General features: G+C 44.8%; 1 protein-coding gene across 1 annotated transcript in view; it reads right to left on the bottom strand.

Moving 5' to 3' along the window:
• NCAN (neurocan) overlaps window positions 1–23900 on the bottom strand; it is a 154108-nt gene that overhangs the window by 18092 nt on the left and 112116 nt on the right. The window contains exons 12-14 of the mRNA XM_058163138.1: window positions 15121–15237; window positions 11718–11831; window positions 2506–2664 (exon numbers count right to left, since the gene is read on the bottom strand). Of these exons, the coding sequence (XP_058019121.1) occupies window positions 2506–2664; window positions 11718–11831; window positions 15121–15237 (390 nt within the window). The remainder of the gene's footprint in view (window positions 1–2505; window positions 2665–11717; window positions 11832–15120; window positions 15238–23900) is intronic.

Consider the following 23900-nt stretch of genomic DNA (forward strand, 5'->3'; position numbering starts at 1 on the left):
AGCTTTAGACTGTTTGGCGGGTTTAGGATTCCACGTCTAAGGTGAACCTGAATTAGTGGCAATTTGGAAGGCGGTTGTTATTTCGAGAAGTTTGGTGACTTATTTTGATTTCTCCTTCATATTAAGAAACGTCTAGGGATTTAGAACTCATTCTGAGCTAGATTGCTTGGTGGTTTTTTTTCCCTTTAACTCTTGTTTACTGAATAGAGTTGAGGTGGGAGGGATCTTCACATAACTTCAAAGTTTTTTTCGCTGTGAAAGTCTTAAACTTTTGATTCCCATCCCAGAGTCATGTGCCAACCAATCTTGCAGCCTCCTGTCGACTAGTGGTGGAATTCAAATTTTTTTTTACTACTGATTCTGTGGGCGTGGCTTGGAAGGCAAGGCAGGGGAAGGATAATGTAAAATCTTCATTCCCTCCCCACCCCATTAACTTGCTTTCCAGCTCCTTTCTCCTGTGCAGGGCAACTAAAGAAAACCCAGCTGATCAGCTGGGACTTGGGAGGCAGAGAATAGATTGGGGGCGGGGCCAGCCAGAGGTAGTATTTGCCGGTTCTCCAAACTACTCAAAATTTCCGCTACCGGTTCTGCAGAACTGGTCAGAACCTGCTGAATACCACCTCTGCTCCTGACCATAGCAAAGTCATAAAGTCATGGTGCCAGTGTTTTTAGATACAAACCTTCGGATGGTTGTTGTTCATTGGGAACTTCTACACAGAACCTACTAGCATTAAGTATGGTAGAAACCGGCCATGAAGGCGTTCCTAGGCAGCTTGCAAGAGGTTTGGGTATCATCTTGCTGAGTATGCATCAGTGGTGGGTTTCAAAATTTTTTACTACTGGTTTTGTGGGTATGGCTTGGTGGGAGTGGCATGGTTTGGTGGTGATGGCATGGTGGGCATGACAGGGGAAGGATACTGCAAAATCTCCATTCCCTCCCCACTCCAGGGGAAGGATACTGCAAAATCCCCATTTCCTCCCGATCAACTGGGAATAGACGAGGGTGGGGCCAGTCAGAGGTGGTATTTACCGGTTCTTCAAACTACTCAAAATTTCCGCTACCGGTTCTCCAGAACTGGCCAGAACCTGCTGAAACCCACCTTGGTATGCATGCTTTTTGTTTGCTTGAGCTAATAATAAAGCTTAAAATCCTTTTATTCACTGGAGTGTTAATTGTTTCTGGATCCAAAAGAACCAGGTACTTGGGCACTAGATCACCGGCTGGACATCTGGCAAAACTCCCCAGAAATTACTTTTATACAGACTTAATACAGACTGTTAGCTATACAATTTGGGATGAACACCCTTTGAATGGTATGGGAGTAGGAATGGATTTCCAGAGGAAAAAAACGCAGGCTACAGGAACCAGGACCACCACTCAGGCGATCCTGAGGACACAGATAAACCTCAACGACCCTCTAAAAGGATGCAAATGACCAGCTGTCTGCAAGGAGTACAAATCCATCCATTCCCCACCATCCAGTCAGAGCTGAAGAAGCTTCTTGGATGAGAAGCGAAACATCTTCAAAAGAAAAAGCAAGAAAGTCCAGTTGCCTCCTGAAAAAGCACCTTTAGGGCTTCCCAGAAATGGGCGATGCAATGACCACATACTGTGATGTGTTGAACCTAGTTCACACATCACAAGAGCTGTGGTGGCGCAATGGTTAGAATGCAGTACTGCAGGCTACTTCTGCTGACTGCCAGCAAGGTTTGGCAGTTCAATTCTCACTGGCTCTTCTTCTCCAATTCTAACCTTCCATCCTTCCAAGGTCAGTAAAATGAGAACCCGGATTGTTGGGGGCAATATGCTAACTCTGTAAACTGGCTTAAAGAAGGCTGATGTTCTGTCCTCATTGCCTCCGTCCGAACGATGGCTTAATTAGCCGGCTCTTATCAGCTCTGGCAGCAAAAGAGCCAGCGTCTGCCAAGAGCCCTCATTAGCTGCCAAGACGCTGGTGAGTCACAACTTTCAGCTCTAGTCAATCAGTGGATTTGCCTGATACAAAGAGACACACCAGCTCTTGCTGCCTTTTATATCCTGTGGGGCGTAGCTCCATGACTCAGCACTTCCTAGGCCTGCCCCACCCTTGCTTCTGTTGTTCCCTTCTCTCCTGCCTATGAAACCTAGGGTCCAGCCAGGCCTGATTGCCATCAGCTGGGTCTGCAGGCGTGGCCTGGGGGGAGAAAGAGTCAGGGGACGGAGGCCTTGTTATCTCTTTCACCTGGCCTGCTTCTGGCTCCTGGAGCTGAGCCAGGGAGGCCGGTGCTTCTGAGGTAAGTCCTGATGGCCCTTCCCCCTCACTGTCCAAGTCACTTTCTGGTAGTAGGCCCGGCTCCAAGGCACTTTCGGGCATGGGGCCAGGTTTGGGGGCGGGAGCCAAAACAGCTGTAAACCATTGAAGCGGTATATAAGTCTAAGTGCTATTGCTATTTTGCACTGTCATGTGGCCTTCCTCTCTTGCCGTGGCTCCCTTCCTCCCTTCTTCTCCCAGAGTTCCAACTTACTGCTAATGAAATTATGTTCTTCCCAGGAATGGATGCTGGTGAGGTGTCCTGACCGACGGCGGCAATCCCTCTCCGCGTCTTCCCATGCGCGCCGATGGGTGAAGTAGCGATAGCAGTGACCCTGGAATTTACGCCACATGTGGTCGCAGCCTTCTGTGTCTGAAGGGAGGAAAAAGCATCAAATGGGGCGCAACCAAAAGGTCAGCTTTTTCTTCTTTTTAATGAGCGAGCCAATTTGCAACTGACAAAGGGAAGAGCTGTTGGAAGATATTATCACGCTGGGAAGTGGCCTGATCACTTATGGCATTTTAGAATAGAATAGAACAACAGAGTTGGAAGGGACCTTGGAGGCCTTCTAGTCCAACCCCCTGCTTAGGCAGGAAACCCTACACCACTTCAGACAAATGGCTGTCCAACATCTTCTTAAAAATTTCCAGTGTTGGCGCATTCACAACTTCTGGAGGCAAGTCGTTCCACTGGTTAATTATTCTAACTGTCAGGAAATTTCTCCTTAGTTCTAAATCTGATCAAGGAAAGAAGCAACTTAAAACTAAGGAGAAATTTCCTGACAGTTAGAACAATTAATAAGTGGAACGACTTGCCTGCAGAAGTTGTGAATGTTCCAACACTGGAAATTTTTAAGAAAATGTTGGATAACCATCTGACTGAGATGGTGTAGGGTTTCCTGCCTGGGCAGGGGGTTGGACTAGAAGGCCTCCAAGGTCCCTTCCAACTCTGTTGTTATATTATATTATATTATAGATTGCTTCTCTCATTGATTAGTTTCCATCCATTGCTTCTTGTCCTACCCTCAGGTGCTTTGGAGAATAGCTTGACTCCCTCTTCTTTGTGGCAGCCCCTGAGATATTGGAAGACTGCTATCAGGTCTCCCCTAGTCCTTCTTTTCATTAAACTGGACATTCCCAGTTCCTGCAAACGTTCTTCATATGTTTTAGCCTCCAGTCCCTTTCTGGTAAATGAAACCAGAATAAGATGAAAAGAACTAATGACTCTCCCTGCATGAGTGCTAGAGAGGTTACCGATAGTCCTCAACTTACAACCATCCTTTGAGCGACTATTCAAAATTACAGCGGCACTGAAAAATAGGTGCCTTATGGATTGTTTTTTGCATCGACGACCATTGCAGTATTGCTAAATATCGGGCACTTGGCTCTAAGCATGTACTTGTATGTATGATGATCGCAGCATCTCAGGGTCATGTCATCCCTACTTGTGACCTTTCTAACCGTCTTCCGACAAGCAAAGTCAATGGGGATAGCTGGATTCACATAATAACGGCGGTGATTCGCTTAACAACCGTGGCATAAAAAGTCATAAAATCAACGACGATTAACAATCATCGTGCTTTAGCAATGAAAATTTTGCTGTCAATTGTGCTCATGACTCATGGAGTAGCTGTACATTTTACAAAAAGAGCCAGTTTGGTGAAGCGGTTAAGACACGAAGCTAGAAACTGGGTGATTCTGATTTCTAGTCCTGCCTTGGGAAGGGAATTGAGCCAGTCCCTCTCTCTCAGCCCTAGGAAGGAGGCAATGGAAAGTTCCCCCCACCTCTACTCTAGTCTCTCTGTTTCTATATGGGGTTTGATTTGTGAGATTGTCTGTCTCTGGCCATCATTTCCCAATCTACATGGTCTTCCAAGCCAGCCATGTAAGACGAGACTTAATAATAATAACAGAGTTGGAAGGGACCTTGGAGGTCTTCTAGTCCAACCCCCTGCTTAGGCAGGAAATTCTACACCATCTCAGACAAATGGCTATCCAACATTTTCTTAAAAATTTCCAGTGTTGGAGCATTCACAACTTCTACAGGCAAGTGGTTCCACTACTTCTCCATCAATGTCATCAGAAAAGGATGCCTGTTGTTCTTGATAGCGTCCAACCTTAGGAATAACTTTCCTCCAATTTGCGCTGACGGGGGTGTCCATATGAAGAATAAGGTTTAACTCTTTTGGCAAACGAGGGCTACCTCATTTAAATCACTTTCTAGGTTTCTCACTTAGTTCACTGAGTTTCCCAGGAAAGATGTGATTGCTATGAAACAAAAAAACAACAACTTGATGACACATAATAACAACAACATATTGAGAAGGCACCAGGTTGGGGATGATTGCTCCGAAACAGGAGAATCCAAAATTGGACACTTTAAGACTTGTGGACTTCAACTCCCAGAATTCCCCAGTTGGCCATTGCCGGCTGGGGAATTCTGGGAGTTGAAGTCCACAAGTCTTAAAAGTTGCCAATGCTGGCTGGCTGCCAATGCTTGTTGAAGTGCACAAGTTGCCAAGGTTGGGCACCTCCGCCCTAGAAGATCATTATACTCTAAGATCCACTCAGAAAGCCCATTCTGAATATCAAAGAAATAAAGACACAGTCATACAGGTGGCATATCCATGAGTGTGTGTGTGTGTGTGTAAAAAATATCTATATAGCAGACACCACCTGGCAAATGAACTCCTGCCCTTCTCGATATGTGGCTCATGCACAACACACGCACAAAAGAGGCAGGGCTTTGATCACATAGTCTAGGCCAGGGGTCTCCAAGCTTGGCAACTTTAAGCCTGGAGGACTCCAACTTACAGAATTCTGGGAGTTGAAGTCCTCCAGGCTTAAAGTTGCCAAGCTTGGAGACCCCTGGTCTAGGCTGCCATTTTTTTGACACACCCATCTGACCCAGATGTCATCTGAGTCTTGAGGTAGAACAGTGAACAGCCTGTAATCCTTGCCTTGTTCAAGGTGGGTAGATGAAACTCTGCTATTGTGTTACTAAAGGTAAAGGTAAAGATTCTACTCGCACATACGTGCTAGTCGTTCCCGACTCCAGGGGGCGGTACTCATCTCTGTTTCAAAGCCGAAGAGCCAGCGCTGTCGGAAGACGTCTCCGTGGTCATGTGGCCGGCACGACTCAGTGCCAAAGGTGCACGGAACGCTGTTACCTTCCCACCAAAGGTGGTCCCTATTTTTCTACTTGCATTTTTTACGTGCTTTCAAACTGCTAGGTTGGCAGAAGCCGGGACAAGTAACGGGGGCTCACCCTGTTACATAGTGCTAGGGAGTCAAACTGCCGACCTTTCTGATCGACAAGCTCAGCTTCTTAGCCACTGAGCCACCTCATCCCATTATTATATACTTTATTCATCATCATCATCATCATCATCATCATCATCATCATCATCATCATCATTATTATTTACACAAAATGACACTATACACAGCAAACGAGATAACTATGCTGGATTTTGTATCACAGATCACAAGTCGAACACTTCCCAAGCGTTTAGGACTGCGTGATGTATTGGCGAATTATGCAAGCAGATCCCAGTAAGGTGGCCTTCTGCAGCTGACCAATGGTGATCTTGTCAGCGCCAATTGCTTTTAAGTGCTTGCCTAGGTCTTTAGGCACAGCTCCCAGTGTGCCGAGCACCACTGGAACCACCTGCACTGGTTTATGCCAGAGTCTCTGCAATTCGATTCTCAAATCTTGATATCTGGGGACTTTTTGAAGTTGTTTCTCATCAATTTCTGCTGTCACCAGGTATAGCAATGTCGACTATCCACACTTTTTTCTTTTCCACAATTGTGATATCCGGGGTATTGTGTTCCAAAACTTTATCAGTCTGTATTCGGAAATCCCACAGTAGTTTTGTATGCTCATTTTCAATCACTTTTTCAGGCTTATGATCCCAGTAGTTCTTTGCTACAGGCAGATGGTAGTTGTGACACAAGTTCCAGTGGACCATCTGAGCAACTGTGTTGTGACGTTGTTTGTGGTCGGTCTGAGCTATTTTCTTAACAACAGCTCAGTATGTGATCAATGGTTTCATCCGCTTCTTTGCAGAGTCTGCATTTGGGATCATCAGCAGATTTTTCTATTCTGGCTTTGATAACATTTGTTCTAATGGCTTGTTCTTGGGCCGCAAGAATCAGGCCCTCTGTTTCTTTCTTCAATGTTCCGTTGGTCAGCCATAATGAGGTCTATTCCTTATCTACTTTTCCTTGGATCTTTTCAAGGAACTGTCCATGCAGTGCTTTGTTACACCAGCTGTCAGCTCGAGCTTGCATCGCTGTTTTCCTATATTGATACTTGGTTTGCTGTACTTTTAGCAGCTTCCTCTTGTTGACCTCCATCAAAGCTGGTTCAACACTGTCTTTCACATAATCTGCCAGAGCATGTTTCTCTTCTTCGACTGTCTGCTTCACTTGCAAAAGTCCTCTGCCACCTACCTTTCTGGGCAAATATAACCTGTCAACGTCACTACGCGGGTGCAGTGCATAGTAATTATTATTATTATTATTAATATTTTATTGTGTATTATTATTATTATTGTGTTATTAGCGGCCTCCAAAGGCCGCTTGGGCGGGAAGGAAATAGGCTGTCAAGGTACCACGTTAGATTAATGGCGTTCTTTCTCTCCAGCTGCTGAGCTGGTAGTTTCCCACACAAAAGGAATTTCTCAGCTGGCAAGCAGAGCAGAAAAAAAATGGAGATTCCCATCCTTCACTCTCAACATCCCTCTGAGTTTGGAAGGAATGTACGTGCGTGCTAGGCACACTTGAGCGTGCTCACAAAAAAGCCATGTTTTCTTTTTATAAAAAAGAGGATTCCGGGTTCAATGGGCAGCTTCTGTCAGGAGAAATTGTTGCAATATTCCCGTTTCAAACGACGTTTTGATGTCTGTTTGGGTTCACACAGCTGATTTAAAACCATGTTGGTTTCAGATGTAGTGGCTGGCTTTGTGCAGAGGGCGAAGTTTGGCTGATAGTCAATATGGTGTAGTAGTGTGATGTGCCCACTTGATTAATTTAACATTCAGTGAACACAGAAGGTGGACTAATTAACTGACCAAGATAATAGTGTGGGGTGAACTCAGCCATTTAGCATCCTTGCCAAACCTATTAAATGCAGAGTGCAGCTAAGGAAACACGATTCACCCAGACCTTCTTGAGTGAATTTTAATGCTAAGAATTAAGGGTTAGAGGACAGAATCTGGAGACCTGTGATAGGAACCTCTCCTGTCCTCTAATAGTGAGTTCACTAAGGTGAAGCTTTCAAAAGTTTCAATCTTTTTTCCTCTGGGATGATTGATCAATGGAGAATAGAATAGAATAGAATAAAATAGAATAACAGAGTTGGAAGGGACCTTGGAGGTCTTCTAGTCCAACCCCCTGCTTAGGCAGGAAACAATTAGTTTACATCAGCCTTCCATCCTTCTGAGGTGGGTAAAATGAGGACCCAGATTGTTGTGGCGACGATATGCTGACTCTGTCAACCACTTAGAGCGAGCTGTAAAAGCACTATGAAGCAGAATATAAGTCTAAGTGCTATTGCTATTGCTATTACAGTCAGTCCGCAACTTACAACCACAATGGGGACCACAATCTGTACAGGTAGTTGACTGACGATGGTTCACTTACTGACTGTTTGAAGTCACAACGGCACTGAAAAAAAATGACTTATGACTGTTTTTCACACATATGAATACTGCAACATCCCCATGGTCACGTGATTTACATTCAAATGCTTGACAGCTGACTCACATTTATGACGGTTGCCGTGTCTGGGGGACATGTGATCACTTTTTGCACCTTCTGACAAGCAAAATCAATGGGGAATCCAGCTTCAGTTAACCACCGTGTTACTAATATAAACAACTGCAGTGAATCCACCTAACAAATATTGCTAAGCAATACTGAGTAATGCCTGATTTTATGATCTATTCTGCCATGGGTGTTAAGTGCGGTTGTTAAGTGAATCACATGGATGTTAAGCAAATCCGGCTTCTCCTATTGACTTTCCTTGTCAAAAGCCGGCAGGGAAGGTGGCAATTGGAGATCACATGACCCCAGGATGGTACATGCCGGTTGCCAAGCAACTGGATTTAATCATATGGAACCAGGGATGCTGTAGCGGTTGCAATTCTGAGGACTTTTCAGTGGTCTTGTAACTTTGAATGAATGCTAAACGAATGATTGCAACTTGAAGACTGTGTGTGTATGTATATACACATGTACACACACATACACATACAATTGTGTGTGTGTGTGTGTATATATATATATACATACATTATGTCACAGAAATGAGTACAACCCTTCACATTTTGTAAATATTTAAGCATATCTTTTCATGTGACAACACTTAAGAAATGACACTTGGCTACAATGTAAAGTAGTGAGTATACATAAGCACTTGGTCTTATTTTCGGGAAGGTCGTATTATTTGAGCGCGTGGAGCGAGATGGGGCTCCTCTTGCCATCTTACCTGATTTCCAGCTCTGTCTCCCTAACCAGACCGGCTGCACATGCATTTAAATATTTTCAGGGGAGGACTTATTTTTGGGTGAGGGCTTATTTTTGGGGAAACACAGAACACACACACACAAGGTACTGTCCTTGCCCACCTTCTCTGAGCTTGAAAAACAAGATAGGACCCCATTTGACTAGCAGTTGGATGGGAGACCACCAAGAGATTCTCTTAGGTATTCTCTCCAAGGTATTGGTGACTACCTTCAAAGCGCTCCATGGCTTAGGACCAGGATATTTACGGGACCGTCTACTGCCATCTTCTATCTCCCAGCGACCGGTGCGTTCTCACAGAGAGGGACTCCTTAGGGTGCCGTCTGCCAAACACTGTCGACTGGCGGCCCCCAGGGGGAGGGCCTTCTCTGTGGGGGCTCCTACCCTGTGGAACGAACTTCCCCCTAGACTTCATCAACTATCCGACCTTCGGACCTTTCGCCGCGAACTTAAAACCTATTTATTCCGTCTAGCTGGACTGGCTTGATTTAAAAAATTTTAATTTGCTTTTATGGGTTTTAAATTTTTGTAAATTTTTATAGGGTGTTACTGTATTTAATTAAAATATTATTTATGCATGACATCCTTTTGACATGGCTGTGGTTTTCGGCCAGACACACCTAGAGAAGCTGAACCTGCTCTGGGATGCTTTAGTCCAGCGGTTCTCAACCTGTGGGTCGGGACCCCGTTGGGGGTCGAATGACGATTTGTCAGGGGTCGCCTAAAACCATCAGAAATATGGGAAGTATACTTGCGAGTCGAAGAATTGCGCTCCAATGGTTGACTCCACAAGCCAGCTGCAGGCTCTTCAAATCGCTAGCCAAATTCGGCTTCAGGCGCGATGAATTAAAAAAGAGAGAAATCTTTGCTCTGATGTCTCCCTCTCAAGCCAGCTACAATCACTCCCAATCGCTAGCCTAATCTGGCTTCAGGCGCGATAAACTTAATAGGGGAGGAGTCTCCGCTTTAATGCCTCCGTCCTCAAGGCAATCGCAAGCAGTTCAGAACGCTATGTCTGGCTTCAGACGCGATAAATTCAAAGCGAAAATATTTTTCCGGTTGGGGTCGCCACATCGTGGGGAATTGTATTAAGGGGGTCGCAGCACTATAAAGGTTGAGAACCACTGCTTTAGTCCTTGTGTGGATGATTTTTGGAAAAAGTTGGAGAGGGCCCTTCTCACCTCGGCTGCATAAGCTCCCTCCGTAGCTGGGCAAGCACAGGCAGACAAAGGCGTTGATCTCGTCAATGCAGGTCCCGCCATTTTGACAAGGGTTGGATAAGCAGTCATCAATATCTGTGGAGAGAAGAGCATGTGTGAAGGCGGGAACTCCAACACATTATGGCTGCTGGAATTCATAAGTCCCTCTTCCGATTGTCTGGGTACTTTTTATCAGGAAATCCCAATACACTTTTTATTTATTTTAATTTATTTATATCCCACCTTTACAGGTAGTCCTCGACTTACAACAGTTCATTTAGTGACCATTCAAAGTTACAACAGCACTGAAAAAAGTGACTTAACGACGGTTTTTCACACTTACGATGTTTGTAGCAGCCCCATGACCAAAATGTGATCAAAATTCAGTTGCTTGGCAACTGGTTCATACTTCTGACCGTTGCAGTGTCCCTGGGGTCATGTGAACCCCTTTTGTGACCTTCTGACAAGCAAAGTCCATGGAGAAGTCAGATTCACTTAACAACCAGGCTACTAATGTATCCACTGCAGTGATTCATTTAATGTCTGTGCCAAGAAAGGTCGTAAAATGGAACAAAACTCACTTAACAAATGTCTCACTTAACAACAGATGTTTTGGCTCATTTGTAGTCGTGAGTCAAGGACTACCTACATTATCTTTACAAATAAATCTAGGCAGTGAACATATCCAACACACTTCCCTCTTCCTATTTTCCCACTATAACAACAACCCTGTCAGGTGGGTTGGGCTGAGTGAGAGGATATTTACGGGACCGTCTACTGCCATCTTCTATCTCCCATCTTCTCTGCGTTCTCACAGAGAGGGACTCCTTAGGGTGCCGTCAGCCAAGCAATGTCGACTGGCGGCCCCCAGAGGGAGGGCCTTCTCTGTGGGGGCTCCTACCCTGTGGAACGAACTTCCCCCTAGACTTTGTCAACTATCCGACCTTCGGACCTTTCGCCGCGAACTTAAAACCTATTTATTCCGTCTAGCTGGACTGGCTTGATTTAAAAAATTTTAATTTGCTTTTATGGGTTTTAAATTTTTGTAAATTTTTATAGGGTGTTACTGTATTTAATTAAAATATTATTTATGCATGACATCCTTTTGACATGGCTGTGATTTTCGGCCAGACACACCTAGAGAAGCTGAACCTGCTCTGGGATGCTTTAGTCCAGCGGTTCTCAACCTGTGGGTCGGGACCCCGTTGGGGGTCGAATGTCGGTTTGTCAGGGGTTGCCTAAAACCATCAGAAATATGGGAAGTATACTTGAGTCGAATTGCGCTCCAATGGTTGACTCCACAAGCCAGCTGCAGGCTCTTCAAATCGCTAGCCAAATTCGGCTTCAGGCGCGATGAATTAAAAAAGAGAGAAATCTTTGCTCTGATGTCTCCCTCTCAAGCCAGCTACAATCACTCCCAATCGCTAGCCTAATCTGGCTTCAGGCGCGATAAACTTAATAGGGGAGGAGTCTCCGCTTTAATGCCTCCGTCCTCAAGGCAATCGCAAGCAGTTCAGAACGCTAGCCAATACGGCTTCAGACGCGATAAATTCAAAACGAAAATAATTTTACGGTTGGGGTCGCCACATCGTGGGGAATTGTATTAAAGGGGTCGCAGCACTATAAAGGTTGAGAACCACTGCTTTAGTCCTTGTGTGAATGATTTTTGGAAAAAGTTGGAGAGGGCCCTTCTCACCTCGGCTGCATAAGCTCCCTCCGTAGCTGGGCAAGCACAGGCAGACAAAGGCGTTGATCTCGTCAATGCAGGTCCCGCCATTTTGACAAGGGTTGGATAAGCAGTCATCAATATCTGTGGAGAGAAGAGCATGTGTGAAGGCGGGAACTCCAACACATTATGGCTGCTGGAATTCATAAGTCCCTCTTCCGATTGTCTGGGTTCTGTTTATCAGGAAATCCCAATACACTTTTTATTTATTTTAATTTATTTATATCCCACCTTTACAGGTAGTCCTCGACTTACAACAGTTCATTTAGTGACCATTCAAAGTTACAACAGCACTGAAAAAAGTGACTTAACGACGGTTTTTCACACTTACGATGTTTGTAGCAGCCCCATGACCAAAATGTGATCAAAATTCAGTTGCTTGGCAACTGGTTCATACTTCTGACTGTTGCAGTGTCCCGGGGTCATGTGACCCCCGTTTTGTGACCTTCTTACAAGCAGAGTCAATGAGGAAGCCAGATTCACTTAACAACCAGGCTACTAATGTATCCACTGCAGTGATTCATTTAATGTCTGTGCCAAGAAAGGTCGTAAAATGGAACAAAACTCACTTAACAAATGTCTCACTTAACAACAGATGTTTTGGCTCATTTGTAGTCGTGAGTCAAGGACTACCTACATTATCTTTACAAATAAATCTAGGCAGTGAACATATCCAACACACTTCCCTCTTCCTATTTTCCCACTATAACAACAACCCTGTCAGGTGGGTTGGGCTGAGTGAGAGGGATTGGCCCAAAGTCACCCAGCTGGCTTTCATGCCTAAGGCGGGACTAGAACTCTCAGTCTCCTTATGATTGGCCCAATATCACCCAGTTGGCTTTTGTGGCTAAGGTGGGACTAGAACTCCCAGTCACCTTATGATTGGCCCAATATAATTCAGTTGGTTTTCATGGCTAGGGCAGGATTAGAACTCCCAGTCTCCTTATGATTGGCCCAATATCACCCAGCTGGCTTTCATGGCTAAAGTGGGACTAGAACTCACTTCTCTTGCTTTCTAGCTGGGTGCTTTAATCATTAGATGAAATTGGCTTTTTGCATATACAGTAGCAGGCAAAAAATGAGCTTGCGATTTATGGTTTTGGTGATTAGAAAAACAAAATATTATAAAAAGAGTGGGCTTTTTTTATAACCATAGAGTAAGAGATAACTTCGTATTTGTACTTATAATTGCTGTAAAGAAAATCAAAAAACTACTTTTTCTCTTTCACGGCTGGCTGGAGAATTCTTTGAGTTGAAGTCCGCACATCTTTGAATTGCCAAGGCTGAGCTACACTGCCCTAGAGAAATACTACCAATGGATGCACTGAACTCTCTCGGGGAATATAGTCTGTGCATATGAGTTGGCTTGAAACACAGACAAGCTCAGGACTGGGGATGAATCCTCAGGGCTTATCTGAGCTGGAGGAACAGCAGCCAGCTGCATCCGAAGGGAAGATTAACAACATAGCAATCCAGCAGATAAATGCAGCTACATCCGTCTGGGAGCTCGACAGCCGAGCATGTGCATAAAATTAGTGTGAAACTTCAAGTTTCTCTTCTTTGGCTGACTGTAGCCATTCTGGTGCAGAACTTAAGAACGAGGGGAGGATTGTGTCAAAAATATCTGCAAAAACGATACCTTGAAAAGTATTTGCCCACAATAGCAATAACATTTAGACTTATACAAGTAGTCCTTGATTTACAACAGTTCGTTAAAAAAAAAGTCTGTAGAGATTTTCAGCCATCCAGATCATGGTTGTCTCAAAGGTGCTTTTTGTTCAAGAGGCAACTGGGCTTTCTTGGTTTTTTTTTTCCTTTTGAAGATGTTTTGCTTCTCATTTCAAGAAGCTTCTTCTGTCTTCCACTATCCTGTCAGAGCTGAAGAAGCTTCTTGGATGAGAAGCGAAACACCTTCAAAAGGAAAAAAACAAGAAGTTGCCTCTTGAAAAAAAAGCACTTTTGGGACAACAGTTTGTTTAGCCACCATGCAAAGTTTTAAAAAGTGACTTATGGCCGTTTTTCAGAGTTACGACCTTCGCAGCATCCCCATGATTGTGGGATCAAGATCCAGCTGCTTGGCAACTGCTTCATATTTATGACAGTTTGTCATGTGATCCCCTTTTTTATGTGACCTTTTGATGAGCAAAATCAACGAGGAAGCCAAATTCACTCCACAACCGGGTTACTGCAGAAAAAAAATTTTTTTTTATTTTTTTTTTGTTTACATTTATACCCCGCCCTTCTCCGAAGACTCAGGGCGGCTTACAGTGTATAAGGCAATAGTCTCATTCTATTTGTATTAGTCTCATTCTATTTGTATATTTTTTTACAAAATCAACTTATTGCCCCCCCAACAATCTGGGTCCTCATTTTACCTACCTTATAAAGGATGGAAGGCTGAGTCAACCTTGGGCCGGGCTTGAACCTGCAGTAATTGCAGGCTTCTGTGTTCTTAATAACAGGCTTTACCAGCCTGAGCTATCCGGCCCCAATGGCTACCAACCTGCCTTCCATTGAGGACCTGTATACTGCATGAGTCAAAAAGACGGCTGTGAAAATATTTACAGACCCCTCGCATCCTGGACATAAACTGTTTCAACTTCTACCCTCAAAACGAAGCTATAGAGCACTGCACACCAAGACAACTTGATACAAGAACAGTTTTTTCCCGAAGGCCATCACTCTGCTAAACAAATAATTCCCTCAACACTGTCAAACCATTTATTAAATCTACACTACTATTAATCTTCTCATCATTCCCATCACCCATCTCCTTCCACTTATGACTGTATGACTGCAACTTTGTTGCTTGTATCCTTACAATTTCTACTGATATTGTTTCCTGATTGCTTATTTGTAGCCTATGACTATCATTAAGTGTTGTATCATTAAGTGTTGAATTTGTACCATATGACTATCATTAAGTGTTGTAAGTGTTGTACCTTGATGAAGGTATCTTTTCTTTTATGTACACTCAGAGCATATGCAGCAAAGACAAATTCCTTGTGTGTCCAGTCACACTTGGCCAATAAAAAATTCTATTCTATTCTATTCTAACTTATCGACTGCAGTGCTTCATTTAAGAACTGAGGCAAGAAAGGTCGTAAGACAGGGCAAAGTTCATTTAACAGGTGTCTCTCTTAACAGCAGAAATCTGGGGCTCTGTTTGTGGTCATAAGTCGAGGACTACCCGTATACCGCTTCACAGGGCTTTACATCCCTCTCTAAGGAGTTTACAGAGACGGAATATTGGCCCCAACCATCTGGGTCCTCATTTTACCCACCTCAGAAAGACTACCTGTACCTGTGTAGGAATTCATTCCCGTAAACTTTTCCAACGGAGGCTCCCATCCGCCCCTCCCCATCTCCTCACCTATTTCACAGTTTTCGCCTGTGAATCCTGGCAGACAGTGGCAGCTGGAAAGGTTTCCACTCGACTGGCAGGTGCCCCCGTGCAAACATGGATCGTTATCGCAAGGGTCAGTTTCAGCTGCAAAAAAGAAACAAGGAGGAGATGAGGAGAGAGGAGTTTTATTTGTTGTTGTTGTTGTTGTTGTTCAGGCAATCCAGATTGCAGAGAGATCGCTCAAGTCACCTGTGCTTGGTCATCTTCCGGCTGGACTACTGCAATATGTTCTACAGGGGTCTGCCCTTGAAGACTACCTAGAAGTAGCATCTGGTCTAGAATAGAGCAGTTCTGGGTCCTCCATAATTCACTTTTTTGTGTGAACTGCACTGACTCCTGGTTGCTTTCTCAGTGCAATTAAAGTTTTAAAGAAGGGATGTCAAATTCGCCACGTTACGTTGCTGTCATGTGATGTTTCGCGACGTTTCCCCCCTCCGTGGAGTTGGGGTGGGCGTGGCCTGTGCGTGACGCATCTGACCACTGGGCTGCTAGTTTGACATCCATGCTTTAAAGCCTTATAGGGCACACGGCAGGGTGAAATCTAAAATTTTTCCCTACCGGTTCTGTGGGTGTGGCTTAATTGGTGGGCGTGGCTTGGTGGTCAGATGGCTTGGTGGGCGTGGTCAATAACAATAAATAATAAAAATAATAAACAAAGTATAAAAAAACAATAAGAGGTACCAAAAACCAACTTTCACACTTTACACACACACAACACAACACAACTGACTCACACACAATGTAAAAGCAGCTGCACTTCACACTTCACACAGCCACAAAAAGCTCAAAAACCAACTTTCAAACTTTACACACACACACAACTAACACACACACACACAATATGCCACATACAGCTTTCTGAGATTTTGTGTGTTTGTGTAGTTAGAGTGAAACACTACAGAAACACACCAAATCTCAGAAAGCTGCACAAATATTTTATTTTATTTTATTATTTTATTTTATTTTATGTTATTGTGGACTTCAAATCCCAGAGTTCCTCAGCCAGCAAAGCCAGCCAGTTGATCACTGAGGAAATAGATTAGCTGAGCGATTGATTCTGTCTGGCTGAAACTGAAACTGCTTTCGGGCTGGAAAGAGAGCCATGCGTTCATCAGTAATCAGGTAAGTGCCTGAGAATCTCTACTCTTACTTGAAGAAAACATGTTTTCTACAAGGAACAGTACAAGTAAGGTTCTGCTGTTTTTTACTTTTAAAGGCCTGTTTCGGCTGAAGCAAAACCGGCTTTTAAAAGTAAAAAAAAAACACCTCTGCAGATGGTGCAGCTCAGCAGAGGCAGGGGGCGGGGCCAGGGATTTTTGCTACCGGTCCTCTGAACCAGCAGCCGCCATCGCTACCGGATCGCAAGATCCTGTCCAATCCGGGAGCATTTCACCCCTGGCACACGGCCAGGTTGTGGGTGGGATCACCTCTGCTTGAGGGTATCTGCCCAACCTACTCGGTCAAAGAACAGAATAACAGAGTTGGAAGGGACCTTGGAGGTCTTCTAGTCCAACCCCCTGCTCAAGCAGGAAACCCTATACCATTTCAGACAACTGGTTGTCCAATCTCTTCTTAAAAACCTCCAGGGTTGGAGCGCCCACAGCTTCTGGAGGCAAGCCATCCTGCTAATTTATTGTTCTAATTCTCAGGGAATTTCTCCTCCATTCTAGGTCGGTTCTCTCCTTGATTCCTTTCCATGCATTGCTTCTTGTTCTGCCTTCAAATGTTTTGCAGAAGAGGTTGTCCCCTTCTTCCTCGTGGCGGCTCCTCAAATATTGGAAGACCGCTGTCATATCGCCCAGGGGTGAAATCCAGCCAGTTCTATACGGCTCGGGCTCCGCTTACCCGCGTGGACGTCATGATGTTGCTTTTTTGTGACTTTTTAAGCCTCTGCGCATGCGCAGATGACGTCGTGCACACATTGGCGAACTGGTAGGGAAGATATGTGAATTTCACCCCTGATGTCACCCCTAGTCATTCATTTCATTATAGACATACCCAGTCCCTGCAATCATTCTTCATATGTGTTTTAGCTCCAGTCCCCTAATCGTCTTTGTTGCTCTTTTCTACACTTTTTTTAGAGTCTCCACATTTTTTTTTTATATTATGGCAACCAAAACTGGATGCAGTATTCCAAGTGTGGTCACACTCCACAAATAGGATGTGGTACACTCCAGATCCCCTCCCACCCCTTAAATACTGTTATGTCATGAGATCTTGGAGGCACCTTCTCTGTAGCTACCTCAGTCCTTTGGAACAGCCTACCACTTGAGATCCAGAAAGTCTCTACTTTTTTAGGGTTTTTTTTAGTTTTCTGAAAGAACATGGAGACCGGGATCTTCTCTGAAACATTGAGCTATGTCAGTGATGGCAAACCTATGACACATGTTTCTCATGCCCAAGGCAGGAGTAAAATTCACCATCTCCTGGTGATTGGCCCAAAGTCACCCAGCTGGTTTTCATTTTATTATTTATTTATTCATTCATTCATTTGTATCCTGCCTTTATTAGCTGTACAAACAACTCAAGGCAGTGAACATGTCCACACACCTTCCTCTTCCTCTTTTCCCCACAACAACAACCCTGTGATGTGGGTTGGACAGAAGGATTGGCCCAAAAGCTGGCCATCATAGCTAAAACTGGACTTGAACTCACTTCATACCCAAGGCAGGACTAGAACCCACAATCTCCTGGTTTCTAACCTGATGCCTTAACCTCTAGACCAGACCGGCTCTCTGTGTTTACTGATTTGCATTGTACAGATAGTCCTCGACTTAAAACTTCAATTGCGCCAAAATTTCTGTTGTTAAGTGAGACATTCATTAAGTGAGCTTTGCCCCATCTTACGACCTCTCTTGCCACCGTTGTTAAGTGAATCACTGCAGTTGGTAACCCGGTTGTTAAGGGAATCTGGCTTTCCCCATTGGCTTTGCTCGTCAGAACGTCACAAAAGGGGACCACGTGACCTTGGGACACAGCACCGGTCATAAATATGAACCCGTTGCCAAGGATCTGAATCTTGATCACATGATCGTGGCTGATGCTGCGAAGGTCGTAACTGTGAAAAACGGTCGTAAGTCCCTTTTTTCAATGCCGTTGTAACTTTGAACAGTCACTAAATAAACTGTTGTAAGTTGAGGACTACCTGTATTCCTTAATTTGGCTAGTGAATTGTAGGGAGCAGCCAGGGTTCAGCCGGTTGGGACTGGTCCGGGAGAACCGGATGCTAATTTTACATCTGGTTCGCCGAACCAGTAGTTGCAAGGACTGGCTAGCCCCACCCACCCCACCCCACCTTTCTCGGGAGTCTCCACGCAACCCATTTTGGATTCCAGGTAAGTGCAGCGCCCATGCAGAGGCTCTGGGAAGGCGAAAAATGGGCCTCCCCGAAGTTTTGGAAGTCCAAAAACAGTCCCATTTCTGGCCTCCAGAGGGCCCCCGGAGCCTGGGGAGGGTCGTTTTCTCTCACCCAGAGGCTCAAGGAAAGCCTCCAGAGCCTGGGGAGGGCAGAAACGTGTCCCCCCACCATGCTGGAGGCCAAGTAGGCCATGCCCCCATGGCCACGACCCCCCCAGCAGCTGGGCAGAGAACCGGTTGCTAAATTTTTTTCAATCCCACCCCTGGGAACGTTATGCTAGGAGGCCAAATGAAGGAGATGCTTTGGGGTCTGGGCTGAGGCCGGCGTTGAATTGCACTCAGTTGCTTGTCCCCCTCTTGTCTGCTTGACATAGAATAACTATTCCAGTCCTCTGACCCAGATTGGCACCTCTCTGCCCTCCTCCTCTACTGGATTCTCATTATATCTAGCCAAGCACTTTGCTGTGATGAGTGACATTGCAGCTGAGTAGGTTGTTTTGCCCTGCCTCAATTGGCCCTCTCTTGCTCAAAGGCCTTTTCTGATTTTTGCAAATGCTGGGGGAGCAAACAACGCGAGCGCAAGTGCTCTGCCAGTGTATGCCAGTGTGTCCCCTCTTTGCCTCAATGAAAAGCACAACATGCTTGAAATTAAAATTTAAAATGATATTGGGGATGCTCGACTGCCATTTCAGAAAGAAAAGGAGAGAGGAGTAGAAGGAGGGAAGAAAGTAGGTAGGAAAGAGTAGAGAAGGAGGAGGGGAATAAGAAGGTTAGACAGGGTGGAAGAAGGGAGGAGTGGAGAAGGAGGAGAGGAAGTAGTAAAGTGAAGGAGATGAAGGATGTGAAAGTAGTAGAGGGTAGAGAGGGAGGTTGTGAAGAAAGGAAGTGGCAATCGGGCAGGCCTGAATCAGCAATAAATAAAAATTAATGATTAATGATGGATAATAGTTTGTACATAAATATGATGTTGGAAAATGGAAATATTTTTTGCTTCCACCGTATCAAGTGGCCTTTCACAAGCCCAATTCCCACCGCAAAGCCCTGTGAAACAGCCATGGCAACCATTTTGGAGAGTTAACCGTGGTGGTCGCCCTGGAATTCGTTGCAAATAGTCCTCGATTTACCACTAGAGATTAACAGATTAACAAAATTGGAAGGTACCTTGTAGGTCATCTAGTCCAACCCCCTGCCCAAGCAAAAACCCTACACCATCCCTGACAAATGGCAGTCCAATCTCCCCTTGAAAGCCTCCAGTGATGAAGCTCCTACAACTTCCAAAGGCAACTTCTGTTCCATGGGTTGATTGTTCTCCTTATTTCTAGGTTGAATCTCTCCTTGATCAGTTTCCATCCATCGTTCCTTGTCTGGCCTTCAGGTGCCTTGGAAAATAGCTTGACCCCCTTCCTCTCTGTGGCAGCCCCTCAATTATTGGAACACTGCTATCATGTCTCCCCTGGTCCTTCTCTTCCCTAGAGTAGCCATGCCCAGTTCCTGTAACCGTTCTTCATATGTTTAAGTCTCCAGTCTTATTATTTTGGGGTGCATGGAGCAAGACAGGGCTCTTCTTGCCGTCTTACCTGATTTCCAGCTCTGTCTCCCTAACCCTAACCAGAAGACATGGCGGGGACTGGCTGCGCATGCGTTTAAATATTTTCAAGGAGAGCTGATTTTTGGGTGGTGCTTATTTTCTGGGGGGGGAGGGCTTATTTTAGCACACATGCTCAAAAGCCTGATTGGGCTTATTATCAGGGGCTGTCTTATTTTCGGGGAAACAGGGTAGTACCTTAACCATTACACCAAATTCTAGATTTTTCCTACAATTTACGGGACTAGAACTCACAGCCTCCCAGTTTCTAGCCTTGTGCTTTAACCACTGGATCCAACTGGCTGTGCAGTACCTTCTTCCAGCATCGCACACAGTTGTAGAAATCCAGTGGGGGAAAAAAAATCATTTTAGTTAAAGCATTCCAGACAGGGGCTAGATGGGGCTACGTCTGCCCTGATTCACATTTTGCCCTTCCAATCTGAATCCCTCCAGAGTTGTGCAACTTCTGGGCAGAAGCTGTAATTTGTAATTCCTGATGCACCAGTAAGACACAGTCAAGCTATTCTCCAAAGCACCTGAGGGTAGAACAAGAAGCAATGGGTGGAAACTAATCAAGGACAGAAGCAACTTAGAACTAAAGAGAAATTTCCTGACAGTTAGAACAATCAATAAGTGGAACATCTTGCCTCCAGAAGTTATAAATGCTCCAACACTGGAAATTTTTAAGAAAATGTTGGATAGCCATTTATCTGAAATGGTGTAGGGTTTCCTGCCTGTGCAGGGGGTTGGACTAGAAGACCTCCAAGGTCCCTTCCAATTCTGTTGTTATGTTATGTTATGTTATGTTATGTTATGTTATGTTATGTTATGTTATGTTATGTTATGTTATGTTATGTTATGTTATGTTATGTTATTTAGGGCTGGGGAGATCATTTTATGCAGATTCAAAGGTGCTGTCAGGCTGCCTCTGATTATAACTAGGAAAGAATACACCTTGACTTCATTTGCAAATAAAGAAAAGTACTTTTACTAATTACATCTGGATAGCAGCAGGGTTTAAATTGAATCTGAGACAGAATATGGCTGACAATCTGTATCACCCTATTCCTCCCTCCTCTTTCCCAAAAGGTCAACAGGTCTGGTCCAATGCCAGCTCCTTCCCGGGGTCCCGTGGTAATCTTCTTCCGCAGGTCTCTGATTGTCAATCAAATCAGGAATGCAATGTCCGTTAGCGTTCGCGCCCAAACGTTCCTGTTGAATTCAAAACATTAATCTCCCCTCCCACCTTAATTATGTCAGACCGACACTCTTAAAGGCACCTCTCTTCTTAACTTGAATCCAATAACTATTTACATTAGAAATACAATCCCATTCTATCTAACAACTGAAATACAATCCCATTCTATCTAACAACTGAATATAAGGAGTACAAAGAGATACGAAGTTTGGAGTGGAGGCTGACAGGTGCTTTACTATTTCCATGAAGCAGGTCATTCCATCCTAACAATCTAGGGCAGACAGGGGCATTTTACAGACCATGGGCCACTTCCCACAGGCTGTTCCTATCCAGCCTGTGGCAGCGTTGGTGCCAGCAATGGCAAAGTTGGCAGGCAGCGGAGTGGTGTCGGCAAGGACGTGGGGCAGCCCTCCACAACACTCCTGGTTTCTCATGTGGCCCACTCAGGGTACTAATTGCTCACCCCTGATCTAGGGAGTAAAGCATAAATCCTGACTTTTGCAATGTAGTCTTAACGTTCCTATCGGAGTTAAGTATGTAATCATTGCTCTCATGACACACACATGCATTTTGCAATACAGGTAGTCCTCGACTTACAACAGTTCTTTTAGTGACCGTTTGACAGCCCTGAAAAAAATGGACTGATGACCATTATGACTTACGACCGTTTTCCACACTTACGACCACTGCAGCGGCCCCATAGTTACGTGATCAAAATTCAGATGCTCGGCAATTGACTCGTATTTATAACGACTGGAGGGGATCCCCTTTTGTGACCTTCCTACAAGCCAAGTCAACGGGGAAGCCAGGTTCGCTTTACAACTTGTGATTCACTTAACATCCGTGGCAAGAAAGATCGTAAAATGGGGCAAAAGTCACTTAACAAATGCCTCATTATAGCGATAGAAATCTTGGGCTCCATCGTGGTCGTAAGTCAAGGACTACCGATACTCACAGCTCTGTGGTCCAAAGGAAGAAATACAGGGGATTTTTGGGGTCTCTGGCGGGTAAGGAAACTGTGGGGAAGCCTTTTGTATATTTAGCAGAGGAGGGGGAATCTATGGAGCCGTGTTAGGTCGTCTGGGCTGCGTGAAAGAGGACATGCTCTGCTCTGTAACCACATTAAGAACAAGAGAACAAATCCAGCTAATCAATACCCGGAATGTATTTTCCGCAAAAGTGCATTACAACGAGCTTTGCAAAGTACAAGTTAGACCCTTTAGGACGGCTGTGTCAAAAGCCCCGTTTCGAATCGTAACGAGTGACAGTCCCAAGGGTTTAGCTGTTCAAAGCCTTTGTAGTTAGTGGGGGGGGAAATTGTGACATCCACAAAATGCTTTTGGGGGAACAGGATTCAGTTAGCTGCAAGTGTCGTTTGACACAGTGGGGAGCCTTGAATAGCGCAGCCCTTCCAGCATAGCACACATTATGCCAACTGCCAATTTTTTTCTCTCCTCTCCTCTCCAGCTCTGGAAAGGAAGGGTGGTCCCTCTGTTCCTTCCTGCACCTGGGGGAGACGTTGCAACTCAACTTGTTGCAACCATTTATATGGTCACTGTTCAGGGTTACAACGGCACAGAAAAAAGTGACTTATGACCCCTATTCACAGTTATACCCATTGCAGCAACTCCATGGTCACATGATCAAAATTGAGGACTCTTAGGTAAAAGTAAAGGATCCCCTCGCACATATGTGCTAGTTGCTCCCGACTCTAGGGAGCAGTGCTCATCTCAGTTTCAAAGCCGAAGAGCCAGCACTGTCCGAAGACGTCTCCGTGGTCATGTGGCCGGCATGACTAAACGCCAAAAGTGCACGGAATGCTGTTACTTTCCCGCTAAAGGTGGTCCCTATTTTTTTACTTGCATTTTTTACCTGCTTTCGAACTGCTAGGTTGGCAGAAGCTGGGATAAGTAACGGGCGCTCACCCTGTTACGCAGCACTAGGGATTTGAACCGCTGAACTGCCAACCTTTTGATCAACAAGCTCAGTGTCCTAGCCACTAAGCTACCGCGTTCCTGCATGGGGACTCTTAACAACCATATATTTTCAATAGTTGCAGTATCCTGGGGTCACATGATCACATTTTACAACAGTTTTACAAAAAATTGCCATTTACTTCCATTTTTTTGGCAGAATGTACTCAGAGCGAATCATTGGTTCCCTTAAGAATCGCAGTGTTCACTTAACAATGACAGCTGCTTTGCTATCGTAGTGTCTGCTTAATAACTGCTGTGAAAACGGTTGTATATTTTACAACCATCAGGACTTACGGTTGTGATGGACAGGCTCCGTTATAGTCGACTGTTGGGGAATTTAGTCTTTGGTATTCTTATTCAAAAGGATCACATAACAGGGATCAGAAAAGACTCCTGCTTGCCTAAGATCAGAGCATGGTAAGTTGTATTTTTGATCTATCTACTAGGATCACCAGGTATCTCAAGGGCTTAGTGGCAGGACCTTAGCTTTGCATGCTAATCAGTTCCATCCTGAAACTCACCAATTTAAAATAACAGAAACAATCCAGGACCATTGTCGTAAAAGGGCCTCCATTCCTGAATTCAGGCATTCTCCTGATCTTGGGTGGGCCTTCAACTTCCAGAATCTCAC

Source organism: Ahaetulla prasina, chromosome 1, assembly GCF_028640845.1.
Source record: "Ahaetulla prasina isolate Xishuangbanna chromosome 1, ASM2864084v1, whole genome shotgun sequence".
Classification (NCBI taxonomy): Eukaryota; Metazoa; Chordata; class Lepidosauria; order Squamata; family Colubridae; genus Ahaetulla; species Ahaetulla prasina.